The sequence below is a fragment of the Cyrtonyx montezumae genome, unplaced genomic scaffold (genome assembly GCF_038088225.1).
Source record: "Cyrtonyx montezumae isolate F1298 unplaced genomic scaffold, pur_monq_1.0 scaffold_13, whole genome shotgun sequence".
Classification (NCBI taxonomy): domain Eukaryota; kingdom Metazoa; phylum Chordata; class Aves; order Galliformes; family Odontophoridae; genus Cyrtonyx; species Cyrtonyx montezumae.
The window spans coordinates 5,568,163-5,587,685 of NW_027071859.1; the positions used below are offsets into that span (position 1 = coordinate 5,568,163).

Consider the following 19,523-nt stretch of genomic DNA (forward strand, 5'->3'; position numbering starts at 1 on the left):
TCCCTTATTTCCCGCAAGTTTGGGTTGAGCTCCGATTTCAACATCCCAGGCCGGCACCTCCCTCCTCGCCTTGCGGGGCCCCCATCCAGCCACCACCTCATCGCCTTCCCCACTGTCTGTCCCAAAATCCCATTTGGATCAAGACTGCACAGAGCCCCTCAAACCCCAAATCCCATGTGTGGGATCCATCGTCCCGAGAGCGAGGCTAGAGAACCCTAACAGGGAATATGAATAAGGAATCCTAATTGGGAACCCTAATAGAGAAGCGTGATAGAGAATAATAATTAAAAAAAAAAAAAAAAAAGCATTTATTTCTCTAATAAAACCTTTTGGGAAGCAAAGGTGAGGAGCTCCGGGTGTCCCCGGTGCCCGTGTCACGGTGTCACGCACTTGACGCCCGCGTCCTCTGCGTGGCCGCAGTTGGTTTTGCCCCAGCTGGAGAAGCTGCAGCGCAGCAGGCTGTCCTCGGTCCCCTTGCAGGAGACGTCGTCCATCCAGATCCTGCCCGTGCCTGCGGGATGGGGAGGGGTCAGCTGCAGGGATGGGGATGAGATGGGGTGGGGATGGGTCAGATGCAGGGATGGGGATGGGATGAGATCAGGGATGGGGACGGAATGGGGATAGGGACAGGGATGAGGATAGGGACAGGGACGGGGATAGAATGGGGACAGGGATGGGGATGGGGTCAGGAACGGGGATAGGGACAGGTATAGAGATGGGGATAAGGACAGGGACAGGGATGGGGTTGGGGATGAGGATAGGGACAGGGATGGGGCTGAGGATGGAGTTGTGAGTGAGGATAAGGGCAGGGATGGGGACACAGATGTGGTCAAGGATGAGGACAGGATGGAGATGGGGACAAGGATGGAATCAGAGATGGAGATGGAATGGGGATAGGGATGGGATCAGTGATAGGAATGGAGTCAGGGATGGGGATGAGAATGGGGACAGAGATGAGGACTGAAATTGGGATGGGGATGATGACACGGGGCCAGGGATGGGGACAGGAATAGGGATAGGGATGGGGATGGGAGAGGAATGGGAATGGAGATGGGGATGAGGGCAGGAATGGGGACAGAGTTGGGGATGGAGTTGAGTATGAGGATAGGGGCAGAGATGGGGAAGGAATGGGGATGGGGTTGGGGATAGGAACAGGGATGGGACTGGGATTAAGGATGGGGACAGGAACTAGGATGGGGATTAGGGATGGGGTTGAAGCTGAGGACAGGGTGAGGAATAGGGACAGGGATGGGGACAGCAATGGGGACAGAGATGTCTGCTCTCCATGCCCTGTACTCTCTCCAGCTGTGGCACACAGCACGGCATCGCCTGCAGGGCTGCCTCTGTTGCCTCCATAAGTTGCACAGGCCACCAGCCCCTGGAACTTAGGATGTCCCCACGAGGGGACCCCACCGGGGCAGGCACGACAGCCTCAGCCACAGGAGAAGGGGTTAAGAACCCTCCCAGAGGAACGCAGGGCCCAGCAGAAACGCCCCAACCCGGCGCTTTGGGGCCAAAGGGCACCGTACCGCCCCACCAAAGCATTTCTGACATTTCCATCGTGTTATTAAAAATGCCTTAAAATCTGTCGTTATTCTTAAAAAAAAAAATTATATACACATAAAAACCCCAAGTCCAGCTGAAAAATCAAAGGCTTTGTTCCAACCCAAACTCCCACAGCTCCGGGCTGGCGCTGTCCAGCATTGCCATCCCAGCGTTGTCACTCGTTTGTCACCCGCCGCCATCTGCTCACCTTGGCCGAAGCGGGCCATGCGGTACACCTCCTCAGCACCTCGGAAGCCCAGCATCCGGCACACCACGTCCCCGTCCTTCTTGTCCCAGCCATCATCACACACCGTGCCCCAACGGCGGTCGTGGAAAACCTCCACGCGGCCCTCGTGGGGTCCCGAGCCGTTGGCCAACCGGATCAGCCCCTCCTCGGCAGCGGCTGTTGGGGATAGAGGGGTATCAGGGGACGTGGGGGACGTGGTGGGACGCAGGGGTGATGGGGAGGTTGGTGGGGGGTCACTGTGGGATGTGGTGTTAGAGATGTCCCACTAAAGTCACTGTGGTTGTCACCAAGGCCACCCCGTCCCCGGGCTGTGTGGTGGAGGATCCCAATGGCACACCACAGACTCTATCCAGTGGCACCTCAGTGACCCCTATGGCAGCCCAGTAGAACTCCATGGACTCCAGTAGTACCCTAAAACACCCCAAGAGCATCCCATGGACCTGTATGGCAGCCCAAGAGAATCCTACAACATCCCAATAGCAGCCTATGAGACCCCAGTATCCTCTGGTACCCTCAGTATCACCCCGATAGCACCCCAATACAATAGCACACTACAGGACCTAAGAGCACCCCAGAACCCTGATGGCACACTACAGAATCCCAATAGAGTTCCCTCGTGGATCTCTATGGAATCCTAATAGAACTCTATGGATTTCTATGGGACTCCCCTATGGCACCCCAGTAGCACCTCATGGAACCCTACTGAGCATCTCATGGGTCCTAATAGCACCCCTATAGCACCCTGTGGACCCCCAGTGCACATACACCCTTTGTGACACCCTAACAGTACACCACAGACCCCTATGGCAGCCCAATAGAGCCCTACAGTACTGCAAAGCATCCTGTGGGACACCAATAAACCCCCAGGACCCTCAGTAGCACGCCAATAGCACACCAGTAACACCCTATGGAAACAGAAGAGCCACCGAGGACCCCCAGTACTATTCAGTATGACTCCACGAACCCCCAGTAGCACCCCAACTGAGCACCCCATTAATCCCAATAGCATCCCAACAGCACCCCAGTAACACTCGATGGATACCTATACTCTGCCTTAGATCCTGACAGCCCCTCAGTGGTACCCTATTGGACCTAGAGTCTCCCAAGAGTGTTATGGCATCCTACAGCATCCCAATAGCCCACTGCTGGATTTCCATGGGATCTCAATAGAACCCTATGGGTCTCCATGGGACTTCCAAAGCACCCCAATAGCACCTCTATGGCACACCAACAGCACCCCATGGACCCCAAATAAGCATCTCATGGACCCCAATAGCACCCAAATAGCTCCATAAGGACCCCCAGAACACAATAGCCTCCCAGTAGCACCCCATGAGACTCCAGTAGTCATTAAGGACCTGCAGTAGCACCCCAATGGAACACAAATAGCACACTATGGGTGTCCCAGTACTCCCATGGCAGCCTGCAGCATCCCAATATCCTCCCATGGATTTCTGTGGGATGCCAGTAGAACTCTATGGATCTCTATGGAACCTCCAGAGTGCCCCGGTACTTAGGACACAGAATCCCAGAATGGTTTGTGTCAGAATGAACCTTACAGCCAACCCAGCCTGATACCCTGCCATAGGGATACCTCTCATAGACCGAAGCCCTATCCATGGCCTTGGGCATCTCCAGGGATGGGGCAGCCAATGTTTCTTTGGGCAGCAGTGCCAAGGCCTCATTGTGAAGAATTTCCTCCTAATATTTAACCTAAATCTTCCCTCTTTTTATTTAAAGCCATCACCCCTTGTGTCAGCCAGTAAGCCACAAAGTCATCATTTCTCATCTTTTCCTGTGTATGTGTGTTTGCTTTCACTGCAACAGTTCCTTCCGACCACATCAACTCCCCCCTCTGCTCTTCCCTCCCCAACGAAGCAGAAGCAAAAGCAAAACAAGACAGGAAAAGCTGAAGGGGAGAAACAAATCCTGGTGGCTGTGAAAACAAGGGCTGAGTCTTTGCAGCTGCACCAAGATAGCTCTGCTCTAATACAGAACATCTGCCTGGTGGGGAGGGGGGACAGGATGCAAAACCGCCCCAAAGACCACGCAGATCCCTTTTGTTTGGGAGAATGGTGCATGCACCCAGCTTCCAGCTGCATCCGCGTGAGATGTGCCCATCCCATATGTCAACGTCCCATTTTAGGGACGTGGGTCAGTGGGCACAGTGGGTATGGGTCAATGGTAGGACTTGGTGATCTTGGAGCTCTGGTCCAACCTCAGTGATTCTATGAGTGGGCATGGTGAGGTGGGTTTGGCTTGGACTTGGTGATCTTGGAGATCTTTTCCAGCCTTAATGATTCCGCAGTTCATCCTGGTGATGCTTTCCCAGCCCCTGAAGCCCCACGGTTGTTGCCTTGGTTTGCCAAACCAGGTGGCCAATGCTGGATGCTGAGGATCAGGAGCAAACAGCACCAAAACCAAGAGCAGAGGGACCATCCCCAGCATGTCTTGTGGGGAGAAAACAGCAGAGGATATCTGTGGACACTCACCCATATCACTGCCTCGGTCCCCCTTCTCTCCCTTTGGTCCTCGATCACCTGGGAAGAGAAAGAACATGGGACATCAGCCTCGCTGAAAGGAGATATGTGTCAGCCCTTAGCAAGGCAGTGGCTGCTGAAGCAGGAGCTGCTCCTGGGAAAAGAGGGATTTGCTGGTGGAAAGTGGAAAATTTGAGAGAAAACAGATCCTTCTATCCCTTCCCAAGCAAAAGCCATTCTGCCTCCTCAGCTTGGCACAAGGTTTCGTTGGGGTTGTAACGAGACGATCCTCGAGGCCCTTTACAACCCAAGCCACACTATGACTCTGTGACCTCCCCCTGCTGCCCAGACAGAGCCATTTAGGAGAGATACAACCCAGGGAGGCCCAAATCCACGTGAAAAGCCCTTAAAATGCACCATTTAAAGCTCTGTGGCCACGGATAGCTGCTCTGGGTACAGATAAAAGATGAGAGGTATAGGGGACCCCAAAAGTTGGGACTGCGATGCTCCAACCACCCCTTGGGGTAACAGGAACCAAAAGCAGCAAGGTGCTGGAGCTGCTCCCTGAAACGAGAAGCCCTCCTCCCTCATCTACCTGTAGGAACAACGACCAACACGCACACACGCTTGGAGAAAAATAATAATAATAATAATAATAAAAGCAAAAAAAAAAAAAAAGAAAGAAAGAAAACCAAAAACCAGCGTGCAGGAAATTCTTGCCCTTTAACTTGGAGGCTCTGGGAAGCTGAGATCGCTCCCCCGGGCAGTCCCAGCTGTGTCAGCTGGAGGAAGGCTGCCTGCAGCCCGCTCTGCTGATGGGAACCAGATGGCAGCAGCCCTGAGAGCCGCAGGAGAGAGGTGGGGGTGGGACGGGATGGGGTCAGGACACAGCCACCCAGTGCCATACTGTCACCCCATGGTGGGGGGAGCAAAGGGGTTCCCCAAGTCGCAGTGTTAAGAGGTCACAAAGAGCTGAATTGAGGTGCACACTGCAATCCCTGCAGGGCCCTACAGTGCATCATATGGGGATTATCGGGGGAGATGCATGGGGGAGGGTGAAGCTCAAGGAACAGAAATGCCATCAGCAGTGCTGGGCAATAGTGTCATGTTCTGAAAGTCTCAGTGTAAGGAACTTGAATCTATGATCAAAGAAACCAGTTTGAATCTGTGACTCTAGGACCACAGCACTGGAAGTGTTCAGAAGATCAGATATTCGGGTTGGATATTAGGGGAAATATCTGCTCTGAAAGAGCAGTGATGCAGTGGCGGAGCTGCGCAGGGAGGTGGTGGGGTCACCATCCCTGGGGGTGCTGCAGAACTGTGAGGATGTGGCACTGAGGGACGTGGGCAGTGGGTACAGTGGGGTGGGGTTGGACTGGGTGATCTCAGATCTCTTTTCCAACCTGAATTATTCTATCATTCTATGGTCATTCTATGATTCTATAATCAACTTGCAGAATCATAGGATCACAGAATCATTAAGATTGGAAAATCCTCCAAGATCACCAAGTCCAACCCCAGCCCACCCCCATCATGTTCCTCAGTGGGCTGGATGGAGGAAGGGATGTTGTTAGTGTGCCTTGATGGATGCAGCTCTTGCTGCCCTTTAAATAGTCCCAGGAAGAACCTCCTGCCTTGCCTGCATGACAAGGAATCTCTCATTGCCCCAAATTTCCCCCTACCTCTGGTTTATTTACTGCTTTCCCTCCCAAGCACGCTCCCTGCACAGCCTTCCCCGGGACAGCATGAAGACAAGTGATTTATGCTCACTTTCCAGAATGGCTTTTCCCATTTGGAAATGAGGGAAATAATCCCTTCCTGGGGTGATTTGGAGGGAAAATACACTGAGGATAGGAAAATAGTGATGAGGGGAGGAAAGGAAAGCCATCCCCGAGGGTGCAGTGTTTGATATACTTTTCTCCAATGCTGCGACCCAGGAATTTTGGGGAGAAGCTCCTAGTGTGGGAGGGAAAGCCAGGAGTTTTTGGGAGAGCCTTGTTGCTCACTCCTCCCGTTTTGGGGTTGGGGTCAGGACAGGGGTGTGAGCCTGGTGCCTCTGCTTGAAGCCCAGGCTTGGAGCACTGCCTCACCCTAAGTCTGTTTCCTATAAATTTCAGAGAATCCCATAAACCGTAGAAATTCAGCACTTGCCGCCAATGTGCTCCATGATTTATTGGAGAAGGGATTGGGCGAAGCCCCCTGATCATGAAGGATTTGGGATTTCATTGGGACCCAGCACTGTTCCAGTGCAGGACATATCTCTCCTGGAAGGGTGGGGTAGGGGTGGGACAGGAGGGACCCTCCAGTGGTGGCATCACCAGATACAGGATTGCTTCACAGCAGCAAGGAGATGCAAGCTAGAATCGATAAATCCCCATATACACACATATATAGAGTTAATTAAAGACTTCACCGCTGTCTTTGGGCCATCCAACTTTCTGCTTCCCAGAACCAAGAGCTTAAGTGCTCAGTCTCCCTGGGCAAGGGGAATTGAATTGCAGAATGGCATTGGAAACAGGTCAGAGAGCTAATGGGAGAACTGTAGAATCATTCAAGTTGGAAAAGACCTTCAGGATCATCAATCCCAAAGTCAACCTATCAACACCATGGCTGCTCATAGAATTGTAGTATCATTAAAGTTGGAAAAGGCCTTTGAGGTCATTGAGTCCAACGGGTGCTAAGGAGCTGCCATGGACCTCCCTGCTGTCATAGATCCAGAGAGTCCTAGAATCCCAGAATGGTTTAGGTTGGAAGGTACCTTCCAGCTGGCCTGGCCACAAGCCCTGACCCAGCCACCATCACCACAAAGATGCTCCAGAGGAACAGGAGCAGGCTGTGGGCATTTCACCAAAGGAAACTGGTACAGAAATCTGCTGGAAGAGACAAACAACATGGATGAGGATGTCCCCAAGAAGGGACAGCTGGAGCCAGGGCGGTGCCACGTCCCTGGGCTGGGCTCTTCCTGCCTTCCCCATTTTGGGATGGAAAGATCCTGTTTTGGGAGCTGGCATGACCCATCCCGATTTAGGCTGCAGCACTGAGGAGTTTCTTTTAAAAGGTCCCCTGGGTGTGCCCTGCCTTGCTGTGCATGAGTGCCTCCCATGCTCAAACCACAGCGAGTCAGGAAGGGAGCAAAAAAACAGAGCTCTTCACTCCTCTTGGTCCCTATGGGGAAGATACTCATGCCCAAATCAAGTGTACACACACAGAGCGTCCCCATGCTCGCCCATCCCAAAGCAGAAGTTCTGTGGCCCCACAGAAGTGCCTCCCAGAGCCCCTCCATGCACAAGAACCCCTAATGGGTCCCATCACACCCATGGTACTAAGGGATGTGGGTTAGGAATAGCATTCAGGGGGTCAAGCTGATGGTCTGGTCAACCTGAAAATCTCCAACACAATGACTCCATGGTTTAGTGGGCATGGTGGTGATGGGTTGGTAGTTGGACTTGGTGATTTCAGTCGTGTTTTCCAGCCTTAATGACCCAATAATTCTATGTCCCACCCGTGCCAGAGGCTGGTCCTTACCCTTGAGCCTAATCTCATTGGTCCTTACCTTTGAATCCCCGCATCCCAGCCGGACCCATAGGGCCGATGTCTCCTTGGTCCCCCTTCAAGCCACGTGGCCCAGGTGGTCCTCTCTCCCCAGGCATCCCTGGAGTAAGGACAGAAGCAAAGGGATCGTGGTGCAGCACAGGGACCACACCATGGGAGCCCCCTACCCTCAGCACTGAGCAGTGCCCCTCTTGGGATGAACTTTTTGGGAATTCCAGCCTTTTCTCCTGGTTTGAGGAAGGAAAAGACACTAAGAAGAACCTGGGTTCCCAAAGACATGGGGACTGAATTCTGTGCTGAGCCCATGGGGCCGAGCAGTGGGGCTCTGGTTTGGGGGCAGGAGGGCAGAGCTGTGGTGCTATGGGGATTTACCCCGACTGCATCCAAAACTGCACCAGAAAAAGTGAGGTGGAGAAAGAGCCCAAAATAGCAGTTCTTCCCGAAGGTGAACCCTCCAGAGATCATTTTGTTTTTCTGTTTAAAGAAAAAAAAAAGAAAAGAAAAAGGAAAGAAAACCAGATGATGTATTTCTGATGCTTGTAACGCCCAAGAAAAACAGCCATGAATCTGTCAGCGCATAAAAAAAAACATATCTCTTGGTGAAAGGAGTGTGGGCAGCCAGCGCCAGGGAGAGCAGCTGGGTTTCCACCACCATGGGGATATAGGGCACTAAAATGGGGGAGGGGAGTGGGATCCAGGACTCGGAGCCCCTCTGCTGTGACACTGGCAGCCCCACGTGGGTCAGGGTGATGGGATCCTGGCACCGCTGCGCATCCACATTCTGGATGTAAACCCACCACTTCTGGGTTGGGCTGAAAATGAGAACCAGGCTCACGCCGAGTCCGGTTTCTCAGGGTATGTGGGGGTCTTCTCTTGTATTTTAAATTGAATTTGTCTCGAAAACAATGGTTTGAATTAAGAAGGGGGAAAAAAAAAAGAGCAATCTTGGCATTGAAAAACGCATCCTATGGAAAGTTCCTAAGCATCAGTGCCCCACAGGAGGAGAAGACCATGGGGCTGCCCCATAAGACCTTACCTCTCAGGCCGGGTGGGCCGGGCCGGCCAGGCTCCCCCTCCATCCCTTCATGGCCGGGATCTCCCTTGGGTCCTGGGGGCCCTGGAACACAACAGGGTTGTTTGCAGCAATGCACTGAGCACTCTCTGTGTGCATATGGGGTCTTTTAGCTCCGGCTATAGGACAGTAGGAAACACTGCCAACAGCCCTGTTCTTTGTTCTCTGCGTGTTAAAGTACCATAGTAACTCCACTGACCTCAGTTGATTTGTTCATATATACATATATAATTATCGTAAGTATTATCCTGTTTTTCCTCTTCTTTCACCTCATAGCTCCACCTGAACATGACCTGAAAAGAAACTCTGGTTTGCTGGAATTTCCTTTTGAGCAAAATTTGTGACATCCCCACTGAAATATCTTCCAGGAAAGGAATCATAAATAATAATAACTATATATATATATATATATATATATATTATTTTTTTTAATGCTCTTTGGAAATGCTGAGATGAGCCTTTAGGAGTGGATTTACAGCACAGACATCACCCCTGGCTGGGAACAAGACATTGGTGATGGCTTTTCTTGTGAGAGAGCAGAAAGTCCAAGCAGTGACAAAGCCTGTGAGTGGCCAATTCCATGAAGCTGAAAACAATTATGGTCTGGATCTGCTGGAAGAACTTGGACAGAAAAGAAATGATTCATGATTAAAAAAAGGGCAGAGAGAGGCCTGGAGGGTCATTTGGTCACTGTCCTACCACGCCAGGGTGATAATTGGAAACTATAAAACTCTGTTTTTCCTAGAAACCCAAAAAGCCACAGTCTGACAGCTGTACAGAAAATGTCCAGCCAGGGTGGTGATGCAGGATCATAGAATCACAGAATGATTGAGGTTGGAAAAGTCCTCTAAGACCACTGAGTACAGCCGTTGACCCATAACCACCGTGCCCACTGACCACATCCCTTAGGGCCAGGATCAGGAGAGGGGGTAGTCCTAAGGAGGATTAAGGAATTATAAAACTAAGAAATTAAGAAATTAAGGAATTAAGGAATTAAGAAATTAAGAGCGGTGCCCAGCGGTTTGCCATGTGGATGACGTGTGCTAGGGTTGGCAGAGGGATGCAGGGAGTGATGCAGAAACACGGACACCCTGCCAGGGGGATAGGTCTCCTGGGAAAAACTGGACAGATGGGCCAAAAAACTAAGAGATAGGAAGGATATGGATGCGTGAACAGGTGGTGCTATGTACAGCCATTGAATTTCTGTCTCCTGAAAGAGCAAGACGGAGGCCAAATCCTGATCATACACCCATCCTGGGTACCCCTTGGAGGGGTGGATGGAGCTGCTGCAGTGCAATCTCTCTCCTCATCTCTTCCTCATCTCAGCATTTCCATCATCTCAGCATTATCTCATCATAATCATCTCATCTCATCCTATCCTATCTCATCCTATCCTATCCTATGCCATTTCATCCCATCCTATTCTATCCCATCCCAACCCAACAATCCCAGATAGCCTTCCATGGGACATCAGAGAGTCCAAGGGCATGGACAGGTGAAGATCACACAAGGTTTCATGGAGGATGGCCACGGGTAACTATCAACTGTGTCTGCTCCCATAAGAGCTGGAGTTTGGGGAACACAACTGGGGACAAGACATGCTGCACTCGTCTCACATTCCCTTTCCCTAATGCCAGTGGTCAGACACAGTCCTTGTGGACAGAGATCTTATAGCTGGCTCCATCTTTCAGAGCTGTCCCCACCACAGCAAGACCAGTGGTTCATCAGCCCCTACAGCATCTGCTAGAGGACAACCTAATCTAGTGGGTGGTATCCCTACTCACATCAGGTTGGGACTAGATGATCTTTAATATCCCTTCCAACCCAATCATTTTATGATTCTATGTCTCTATGACCTTTAAAGTCCCTTCTAACCCAACCATTCTATGGCTCTGTGGTCTTCAAGGTTCCCTCCAACTCAATCATTCCATGGTTCTATGATCCTTAAGGTGCCGTACAACCCAATCATTCTACAGTTGTATGATTCTGTTGCTGGGTGGCTGAAGCTGCTGCAGCTCCAGATGCTACAAAGCCACATTTGTCCCCTCCTGGCTCAGCTGATGGCCAGATGGATCCAGTGCCTTGGCAGACTGCACTACCCATCTGGTATTTTGGCAAGGAGCACCAGGAAAATGCTCATCATGGACTGAGGAGGTTGGAATTGGAAGCTGGTGTGAATTGGATCCCATTGAACCTGCTTATGTTTCATCCAGCTAAAACCCATCTGTCCCTGATGTGTCTGAGGAGCAACAAGAGGAGGGTCCCTCTATACTGGGTGTGCAAATAGCGTTGCCTAAGGCAATAATATCATAATTGACCAAAAAAAAAAAAGGATTTCTGCAAAATTAGGGGCAGTGGTTAAGAGAGGATGGGTTGGTTATTTGGGATGGGCAGCAGGTGGTAGAGGAGAACATGGGAAGGGAAACCTGCAAAAAGGAGATCACAGAATCATAGAGCAGCTTGGGTTGGAAGGGACCTCAAAGACCATTGGGCGCATTGCCAACAACTGAATCAGGCATTACATCAGGCTGCCCAGGGCCCCACCCATGGCCTTGGGCACCTCCAGGAATGGAGCACCCACACTTCTCTGGGCAGCAGTGCCAGTGCCTTAAAACGAAAAATTTCCTCCATCTTATTTGTGGTGTTTGTGTATTCCAACATCTTATTTGTGGTATCTATTATGGATACATCTGATAAAGATATGTAGTTGAAGCAAGTGATGTGATGCGTAATGAGGGAGGGTACCTGGTAGGAAACCTTCAGCTTGACCACTGCAGGACACAAAGCCCTCTGTCTGCTGCATTCAGCCTGGCCTGTGGTCCGCAGGGACCTGGCAGAGGATTCACCAGTGAGAAAATCTTGGGAGCTCCCTAATGTGAACCAGAGACAATTAGGAGGGGCAGCGACAGAGCATCCAAGGTGTTGGAAACATCTGAACACCACACAGATCTAGAGTTGGACTACAGATATTCTCCAGACTTCCTTTACAACCCCAACGATCCTGTGGTTCTGTGATGGATTTGGTGCATGCGAGAGTTCCTGAGACATCCCCTTAGGACATCTCCATGCCACCAGAGCCACCCAAAGCACCAAGGACGCCTCCATTGCAGGGCAGTTGGACCAGATGGCCTTTGAAGGTCCCTTGCAACTCAAATCATTCTATGATCTTTAGCATCAACCAGGATGCTGCCTGCAAAAGGACCTCGGCCTACCCCGTATGATGGAGATGTTCTTCAACGCAACAGAGTGCTCCCAGTCCTTGAGCCGCAGGTCCTCCGTCACGTTGCCAAGGATGGCCAGCTCGTGCTTCAGCTGCTCCTCCATGGCAATGTGGATGAGCCGCATTCGCCGGGCGTCCTCAGTGGCATTGCTGATCAGCACCTGCAGGTCCTGGATGCGGCTGTGGTGGACGTTGACGTCGTAGGAGAAGGTCCTGTTCATGGTGTCAGCGGCCCCGCTGACAGCTGTCACCTGCTCGCTCAGGCCCTCCAGCCGGCTGCCCAGGTGGCTCAGGAGGTGCTCGTGGTGCTGCAGCAGCAGCCGGCTGTTGTTGCTTTCCACCGAGAGCTTATAGAGCTCCTGCTGGGCTGCATCACCCTGCTGGGTCAGGCTGTCCCACAGGTTGGCCACGGCCCTATCAGTTTGGCCGGCCTGGGTCTGTAGGCTCCACAGGAGGCCTTCCAGCTTCTGCAGAGAGCCCGTCATGAGGAACAAGGAGTCCGAATGGTTCTGGAGAAGGTCCTGGAGCCTCCAGATGTGATCCATCACATCCCCCTTCAGAGGGAGGTGCAGCAGCTTCAGTTGCATGTCCCGGAAACTCTCATTGAGGCGGTTCACGTTCCCCATCAACACCTTCAGATCCTCAGGGGAAGTTTGTGGCCTGGAGACTACAAGGGAGAGAAGAGAGGGACGCATCAGGAAGTACTCCAAGGAGACAGGACCTGGCAGAAAGATGCACGTAGCACTTGGGCATCCCCCATTCTGTGGTGCTCCAACCATCCATCCATCCATCCATCCATCCATCCATCCATCCATCCATCCATCCATCCATCCATCCATCCATCCATCCATCCATCCATCCATCCATCCACCCATCCACCCACCCATTCACTTATCATCCCAGAACCCGAAGCTGCTTGGGGCTGAACCCAGCTGCTGGGTCCTTCTGATCCCAACCTGCCCAAGCAGGGCCACCCAGCGTAGGGTACCCAGCACCACAGCCAGGGGTTGTGGGAGATCCCCCAGGAAGAGCCCCCACACCTCTCTCCTCCCTGTGCTAGGGCTTTGGCACCTGCCCAGCACAGCAGTGCTGCTGATGGGCAGAGGGAAGCTCCTGGGCTCCAGGCTGTGCCCAGTGCCCTGAGCAGTGCCCAGCCACTTCCCACTGCACCTCCTGTAGGGATTTGTGGCCATGGTGGGATCCCCTGCTCCAGGCTGAGCAGTTTCATTCTGTGCCTTTCCCTGAAGCCAATTGGCTGCCAAAAGTGTCCGCTTCCCTTTGCACACACACATCCCTCTCCAGGCACAGATTTCCAAATTGCTTCTTCCTCCGTGAAGGTTTTAATTTTAATTTAACAACCAGGTTTCTCTCTTGGCTGGAACACAAAGCTCTGCTCTGTGATGCAGCCCAGTGGGTTGGCTCTTGGTCCCTGTGGAGGAGGAGAGAGGGAGAGAGGGATGGAAGGATAGAAGGAAGGATGGAGGAAGGCAGACAGAAAGGAATGGAAGGAAGAATGGAGGGATAAAGAGATGGAAAGAGAGATGGAGAAATTGAGAGAATGACGGAGGTAAGGATGGAAGGACAGAGAAAGGGATGGAAAGAAGTGTGGAGGGATAGACGGAGAGATGAAGAAATGGAGGGAAGGATAGAGAGATGGAGGGAAGGATGGAAAGAGAAAGAAAGGGATGGGAGGATGGAGAGGTGGAGGTAGGGATGGAGGGAAGGAAGCCATCCAGCTTCCTTCATCTGCCCTTCCTTCGTCTGGGACCTCCATCCCCTTAGGCCCCACATCTCCCTCCAGCAGTGAGGAAAGTGATGAGAAGCCTGGAGCCCTCAGCTCCAGACAGCAAGAGGCAACATGTCCCTTGTGTGCCATGTGAGGTTCCCATCCCACCTCTCCATGCATGCAGCCCTGTGCCAGCAGCCCCATGCCCCCACAACCCCAGTGCTGTCAGCCATTGCTTCCAGTATGGAAGTATTCCCATCACTTCTGCTCCTTCCCTGGTATAGGGAAGCGAATGGGAAAGAAAAAGCTTTGTCCCAAGAAAAGGCAGAAAGCATTGAGCCTGATAGCACAGGGCAAGTCTTCATCCTGACCATCAGAAGGGAGGGGAATGGCTGTGAGTAATGAGGATGGATGTGACACTACTCATCAGGCAAAGCTGCAGGCGTTGGGCTGAGCCAGAGGAGCACAACATGGGTGTGTTGGTCCCACAGCCCTCTCCTTGTTTGCTTTTGTCTGCTTGAAGGCTGGACCTGAGAGCTGGCGGGTGTCTGACAGAGCTGCTGAGAGCCTGCAGCACACACACAAATGCACACACGCAGCTTGTTCACGTGCACACACAGATACACTAGTGCATGCATGCGTGCAAGCACACTTACAGAGCACAGCTGCACGCACACAGCTCTTCCACACAAACGCACGCAGCACAGATGCACCCGTGCAACCATACACATGCACACAGCATCTGGCAAGGCCACCCCAAATACCACCCTGTTGCCAGCTCCAGTTCGAGGCCTGGCAGCGCTGGGGCTGAGCTCATGGTCCCCAAAGGGCTCGGGAAGCAGCTGATCCCTTCCCGCTATTGTGTTGTCGGGACACAACATCCTTCTGGCTGCTGTCCCCAGCATCTCCTGGCTCGGCTCCCCAACCCCAGGTCCTGCTCTGGGAGCACCCATGCGCTTCTGTGCCCTGCTCTGTGGCAGTGGGGTGCAGGTCCATCCACCTGGATGCCTGCAGCGATGTGCTCCAGCACAGGGCTGCGTGCTCGCGGGCATGGAGCAGTGCCAGCAGCCACACTTTGGGCTGGAGCAGTGCAATGCAGATCTGTGCGTACAGAAGTCAGCCAAAAAGCCAAGAGCAGAGCCCATCAGAGTGCCACCAGCTCAGGCTCTGTGCAGTCTTAGGGCACGAGGAGGGCTCAGGCTTGTTTCTAATCCTGTAACCCCAGCCACGTGCCCCCAGCCCCAGCGCGTGCCTGCGGGCTGATCCCACCCTGCAATCCATTCCCCCTTGGCAGCCCCGCTGATCTCTCCCTGCCTTAGCACATCGCCTTTCTGCTGGTGCCTGGAGGAGCCAAGCAGGAGGGAGTGTGCATCCCAGGGGCACAGCCAGAAAATCACTACAACAACCTCTTGCAAAAGAGGATATTAAAAGCAGGCTGTATTTAAAGCACCGTGCCTCCTATGTTTTTTTTAACTTTTTTCACCCAAAACATCCTGTTTCCTTGGCTCCTAAGTGGTTCAAGGTATTTTATTTTATTTTATTTTTTTGCTGTTTACTCATTTTCTATTCTTTGCCAGCTCCCAGCTCAGTGGGATGCTGAGGGGCTGAGCCTGATGCTGGGCACCCCAAGGCACGGCGTGGGCTTGGCTGTCCCTCCCAGTAGGCAACTGGGCCTTGGTTCATGGGCAGAGCTGGGATCTCGGTGCCTTCAGAGGACTGCAGGACATGAGGTCCTGAAGATGCTCCAGCTCCAGCTCTCCCGGCCTCTATCAGACACCATGATCCCATTCCTGTTATTGCTGGAGCTGCTTTCAGCACACAGCTGTGGCTCAGACCAGGATGAGCATGCCTGTCCCGAGCCCTTTGCACAATCCATGGCATCCCCAGCATGGGGTTTCTCGGTCCAAAAACAACATTAAAACAATGTAATGCAAGAAATCAGTGGGAGAGGCTTCAAAATTCCAGCAAAAAAAAATTTGCTGTCCCTTCCCCAGCCCACGGAAAGCAAAATCTGCCCTTTGCAAAGGGATGGTCCTTGGGGTGGCATCTCCTGTCTGTGTCCTGCAGCATTCCTGTGGTTGCTGGGGTTGGAACTGGGTGATCTCTGAGGTCCCTTACACCCCAAGCCATTCTCTATATGATAGTTGTTGGGGTCCCCCTGCCCTGCAGGGCCATAGAAAAGGATACAGACTGCTTCCCACACTGCATCCAGGGCTCTGGGACAAGGGAGGACACAAAGCAGCAGTGACAAACAGGGCAGAGCCATGGTATGTGCGCATGGGGCTGAAGTTGCAGTGCAGAGTGGGAGCCTGAAGTCCATGGTGGCTCCATAGGACACGGCAAGATGGAAGGAACCCACGGGGGTCACTGCCCAAGCCCTGGCTCCACATAGCATCACCCAAAATCAAACCCTGTGTCTGAGAACACACCTTGGGGGCCATGCAGAGCCCATTCTGTGCCACCTCCCATAGACCAAGCTGCCCACAGCCCTATCCAACCCAGCCTTGAGCTCCTCCAGGGATGAGTCCCTGCCTCACAAACGTCCATCCCTATCCCCATTCCCCCATCCCCTGGAAGGATGCCATCAGCAGGTCCCCATCCTATCCTGCTCGTGGGAGCCTGGCCCCTCACTCAGCCCTTACCTGCGAGGATGAAGACTCCAACGAGGATGAGGAAGACGAGGAGGTAGAGCCCCAGCACTGCATACTTGAGTGCTGCCAGGGAGCCCAGCCGCCCGCAGCGCCCAGCTGCCTTCATCCTGTGCCCGACACCTGGGAACAGAGTGGGCATCATGGGGAGCACCCAGCCAGCATGGGGTCTGTCATCTCCAGGAGCTGTCATGATGCTGTCAGCAATGCAGCAAGCAGGGCTGGCCGGATCCTGCCCCCTCCCAGCCCTCTGGTGCACCCAACTGGATGCGTTCGGCAGGAAGACTGAAGTGGGTGAAGCATGGTGGTCCCAAAGCCAAACGCAGCAGGGAGGGGACCACACTCATCCATGTCCATGAGCAATGCATCCAGCATAGAACAACCCTGTGGGGCTTGGGGAGCCCACCCCATCCCACTCACCTGAGCTATGGGCACTCTGTGGGATTGAGGTGGGGATAGGAGGGGCAAGGGGCTGGGTTATCCTCTTCTCCTAGAGGTGTTCTCCAACCCTAACAATTCTATCATTCTGCTATCCCATTGCACCCCAGGCCTTCCCCAGCCATGGGCAGTGTGCCCCTTCTGCCCAAGTTCGGGGCTATCATGAAAACCTCAAGCCAGCAAAGGACAATGTTGGCAGTAGGGCTCAACTTGGAGCATTTTTATAGCAGAGAGAGCTTCAGCCAGGCTCTGAGACGATGAACTGCTGCAGTCTCACTGACTGACCCCAGGATCCCATGAGATCCCAGGTCTGAGGGTGCCCGGAGCAGCGGAAGGTGCAAGGGCAGCTCTCTCCTCCCAGCAGCCTCCCTCCCTCCAACGTGCAGCTCATTACCCGCATGCGGTTCCCATTTGCTGCTCGGGGCATGCTGTCACCGGCCAAACAGATGGAGCCGAGGGTTTCATAATGAGCAAAGCTGCAATATTTTTCTGACATTAACACTTATATCAGGTCCTGGGAGGCTCCGGGAGGAGCTGGCCCTGAGCCCTGAACCACCCACTCCTCCCTGCTCGCCACACGAGCAGCCCAGGGCTGTGCTCCGATCCGTAACCAAGGGGAAAAGCAAATATTTCTCCCCTGCCCATCCCCAGGGGAGCCGAGCTGTGCTCCAAAAGAAGGTGGGGGCTGAGAGCAGGGTTCATCCCCAGCCCCATTTGGAGGTCCCTGTTTTGCTACCCCAAAATAGGAGAGCCTGTTTGCATGCATCCCTCCTCATCCTCACATTGGGATGAGCCCTGCCTCACGCCAAAGCTTCACAATTAAAATCCCCTGGATCCCACAGCAGTGGGTGGGGATGGAGTTCCTCACAGCAAGTTCTGCACATAGGGCAAGAAAGGGAGGAGAGGTTTTGGCCCTGGAGACACAGAGGTTGTTGATCCTGTGCATGGGGAAGCATGCCGCTGCACAGTGCTACAGCCAGGGCTTGGCTGCAGAGAGCTCCAACCCTTCCAGCTCCTGCTCTGTGCCAGCACTGAGGTCTGCTGGGGTGGTCCACGTGCTGCAGGGTCAGGGGGAGCATTGCAGGGTGACATTGGGTGTAAGTAGTGGCACAGCATCTCAGCGTGCACTGCCATAGGACATGACCCCACGAACCCAAAGCTGTCCCCGTGCCGAGAGCTGGAGGGCAGGAGAACACCATGGGGACACTGTGGCTCTTTTTGCTTTGAGCCACCTGCACAGTGTGAGCCTCTGAATGGCAATTTGGCAGTGCCTGGATGCAGCCTGCCCGGGCTCCCCATCACAACCCAGGGCTGCCCCATGTGTGTGAGCCTGGGAAGACATCACTGATATAGGCAATGTTTTGTCTCCTTCAGGGGAACTTGTTCCACGGCACATGATCTTGTGATGGGGAACCAAGCCAGGATCAAGTAGATAGTGCTTTGTGTGCCAAGAGGAAGGGAAAAGGGCACCCCGGGTCAAAAACACACGCAGGAGAGCTGGAAGTTCAATTTATCCCCAGTAAAAGGAGCACCTCGAGCACAGCCCTGGTCAGTGTCATAACCCATCGAGATCCTACAAGAGTGCTCATCCCCACGTGGGACCAGAAAGGGCTGAGGAGGCGCAGGGAGCTCTGTGCAGTGGGATTCCCTGAGTGCTTCTCCCAAAGAACTGCAGCAGAAGGGGAGCTCCCCGCTCTGAGCTCGGTGGGATCCTGCCCCGGACTGCAGCGTGCACACTCACCGTCCTCGCAGAGGTTCAGCTTGGAGAGGTTCCTGCCCTCGAAGGGCTCCTCGAAGATGGAGCCGTTCTCCCTCTCGCTGAACGTGTGCAGGTACATGGCCTTGTTCTCCATCCTCCCGCTTCCTGCGGGGCACAAGGGGCAGAGTGGGGGCGGGCTGGAGCCGGGAGCATCACATACGTGCATCCCAGCACCGCTGTTCTCGCCCGGCAGCATCCCCCCGCGGGATGTTCCCCTGTGCTGCGGGCACACGTCGACCACCACGCAGCCGCCCCGGGCGGTCCATCCTCCTGCTCCCCCTCCCCAACCCAACCCCTCCAATCTCCGCGATGATCCCCACTTACCCACGCAGGACGGGATTCCCGTGGCTCTCAACCCCTCCGCAGCAGCGCGGTGGCCGGGATAGGAAAAGACAGCGAGGTCCCGGCGACCTCTCCCCGCCACCCACCCGAGCCCCCCCAGTCCCCCCAGCCGCCTCCCATGGGCTCCGGGCCGGCAGCGGCTGCGGAGGAGCGGAGCGACGGCTGAGCCGGGTCGGTCCGGGCGTGTTTTGTAGGATGGGGGCGTGGGGGGTGGAGGGGACGACGCCGGGTCTGAGCCGTCCCCGCCCCGGGGCGGGCAGCGGAGGGGAGGGGGGCAACAGGAGGGAGAGGCCATGGGGCGGGGGCACCGTTCTATGGCACTGCTCAGCGCTATGGCACTGCTCTGTGCTATGGCTCTGCTGTGCGCTATGGCACTGCTCTGCGCTATGGCACTGCTCTGCGCTATGGCTCTGCTGTGCCCTGTGTCACTGCTGTGCACTATGGCACCGTGATGTGTCCCTGTAGGGCCCTATGGCGCTGCTGCACACCGATCT

General features: G+C 53.9%; 2 protein-coding genes across 2 annotated transcripts in view; both read right to left on the bottom strand.

The window, feature by feature from the left end:
• The window catches only part of CLU (clusterin), a 212,328-nt gene that overhangs the window by 50,462 nt on the left and 142,343 nt on the right, over positions 1–19,523 (bottom strand).
• SCARA5 (scavenger receptor class A member 5) lies at positions 293–19,090 on the bottom strand. Its single transcript, XM_065730589.1, has 9 exons — positions 19,012–19,090; positions 18,670–18,792; positions 16,485–16,613; positions 12,109–12,783; positions 8,861–8,941; positions 7,826–7,924; positions 4,285–4,332; positions 1,754–1,948; positions 293–511 (listed from the first exon to the last, which is right to left on the bottom strand). The coding sequence occupies exons 2-9, from the start codon at positions 18,779–18,781 to the stop codon at positions 375–377; spliced, it is 1,476 nt and encodes a 491-aa protein (XP_065586661.1). The 5' UTR covers positions 18,782–18,792; positions 19,012–19,090; the 3' UTR covers positions 293–374.

Bases quoted from the DNA above. Each gene is read 5' to 3' on its own strand.
- SCARA5 (XM_065730589.1), bottom strand. From the start codon at position 18,781: ATGGAGAACAAGGCCATGTACCTGCACACGTTCAGCGAGAGGGAGAAC. The intron at 12,784-16,484 runs GTAAGGGCTGAG...TCTCCCTTGTAG, and splicing joins TGGAGTCTTCATCCTCGCAG to TCTCCAGGCCACAAACTTCC. The intron at 8,942-12,108 runs GTAGGCCGAGGT...GTTGTGTTCCAG, and splicing joins GAACATCTCCATCATACGGG to GGCCCCCAGGACCCAAGGGA.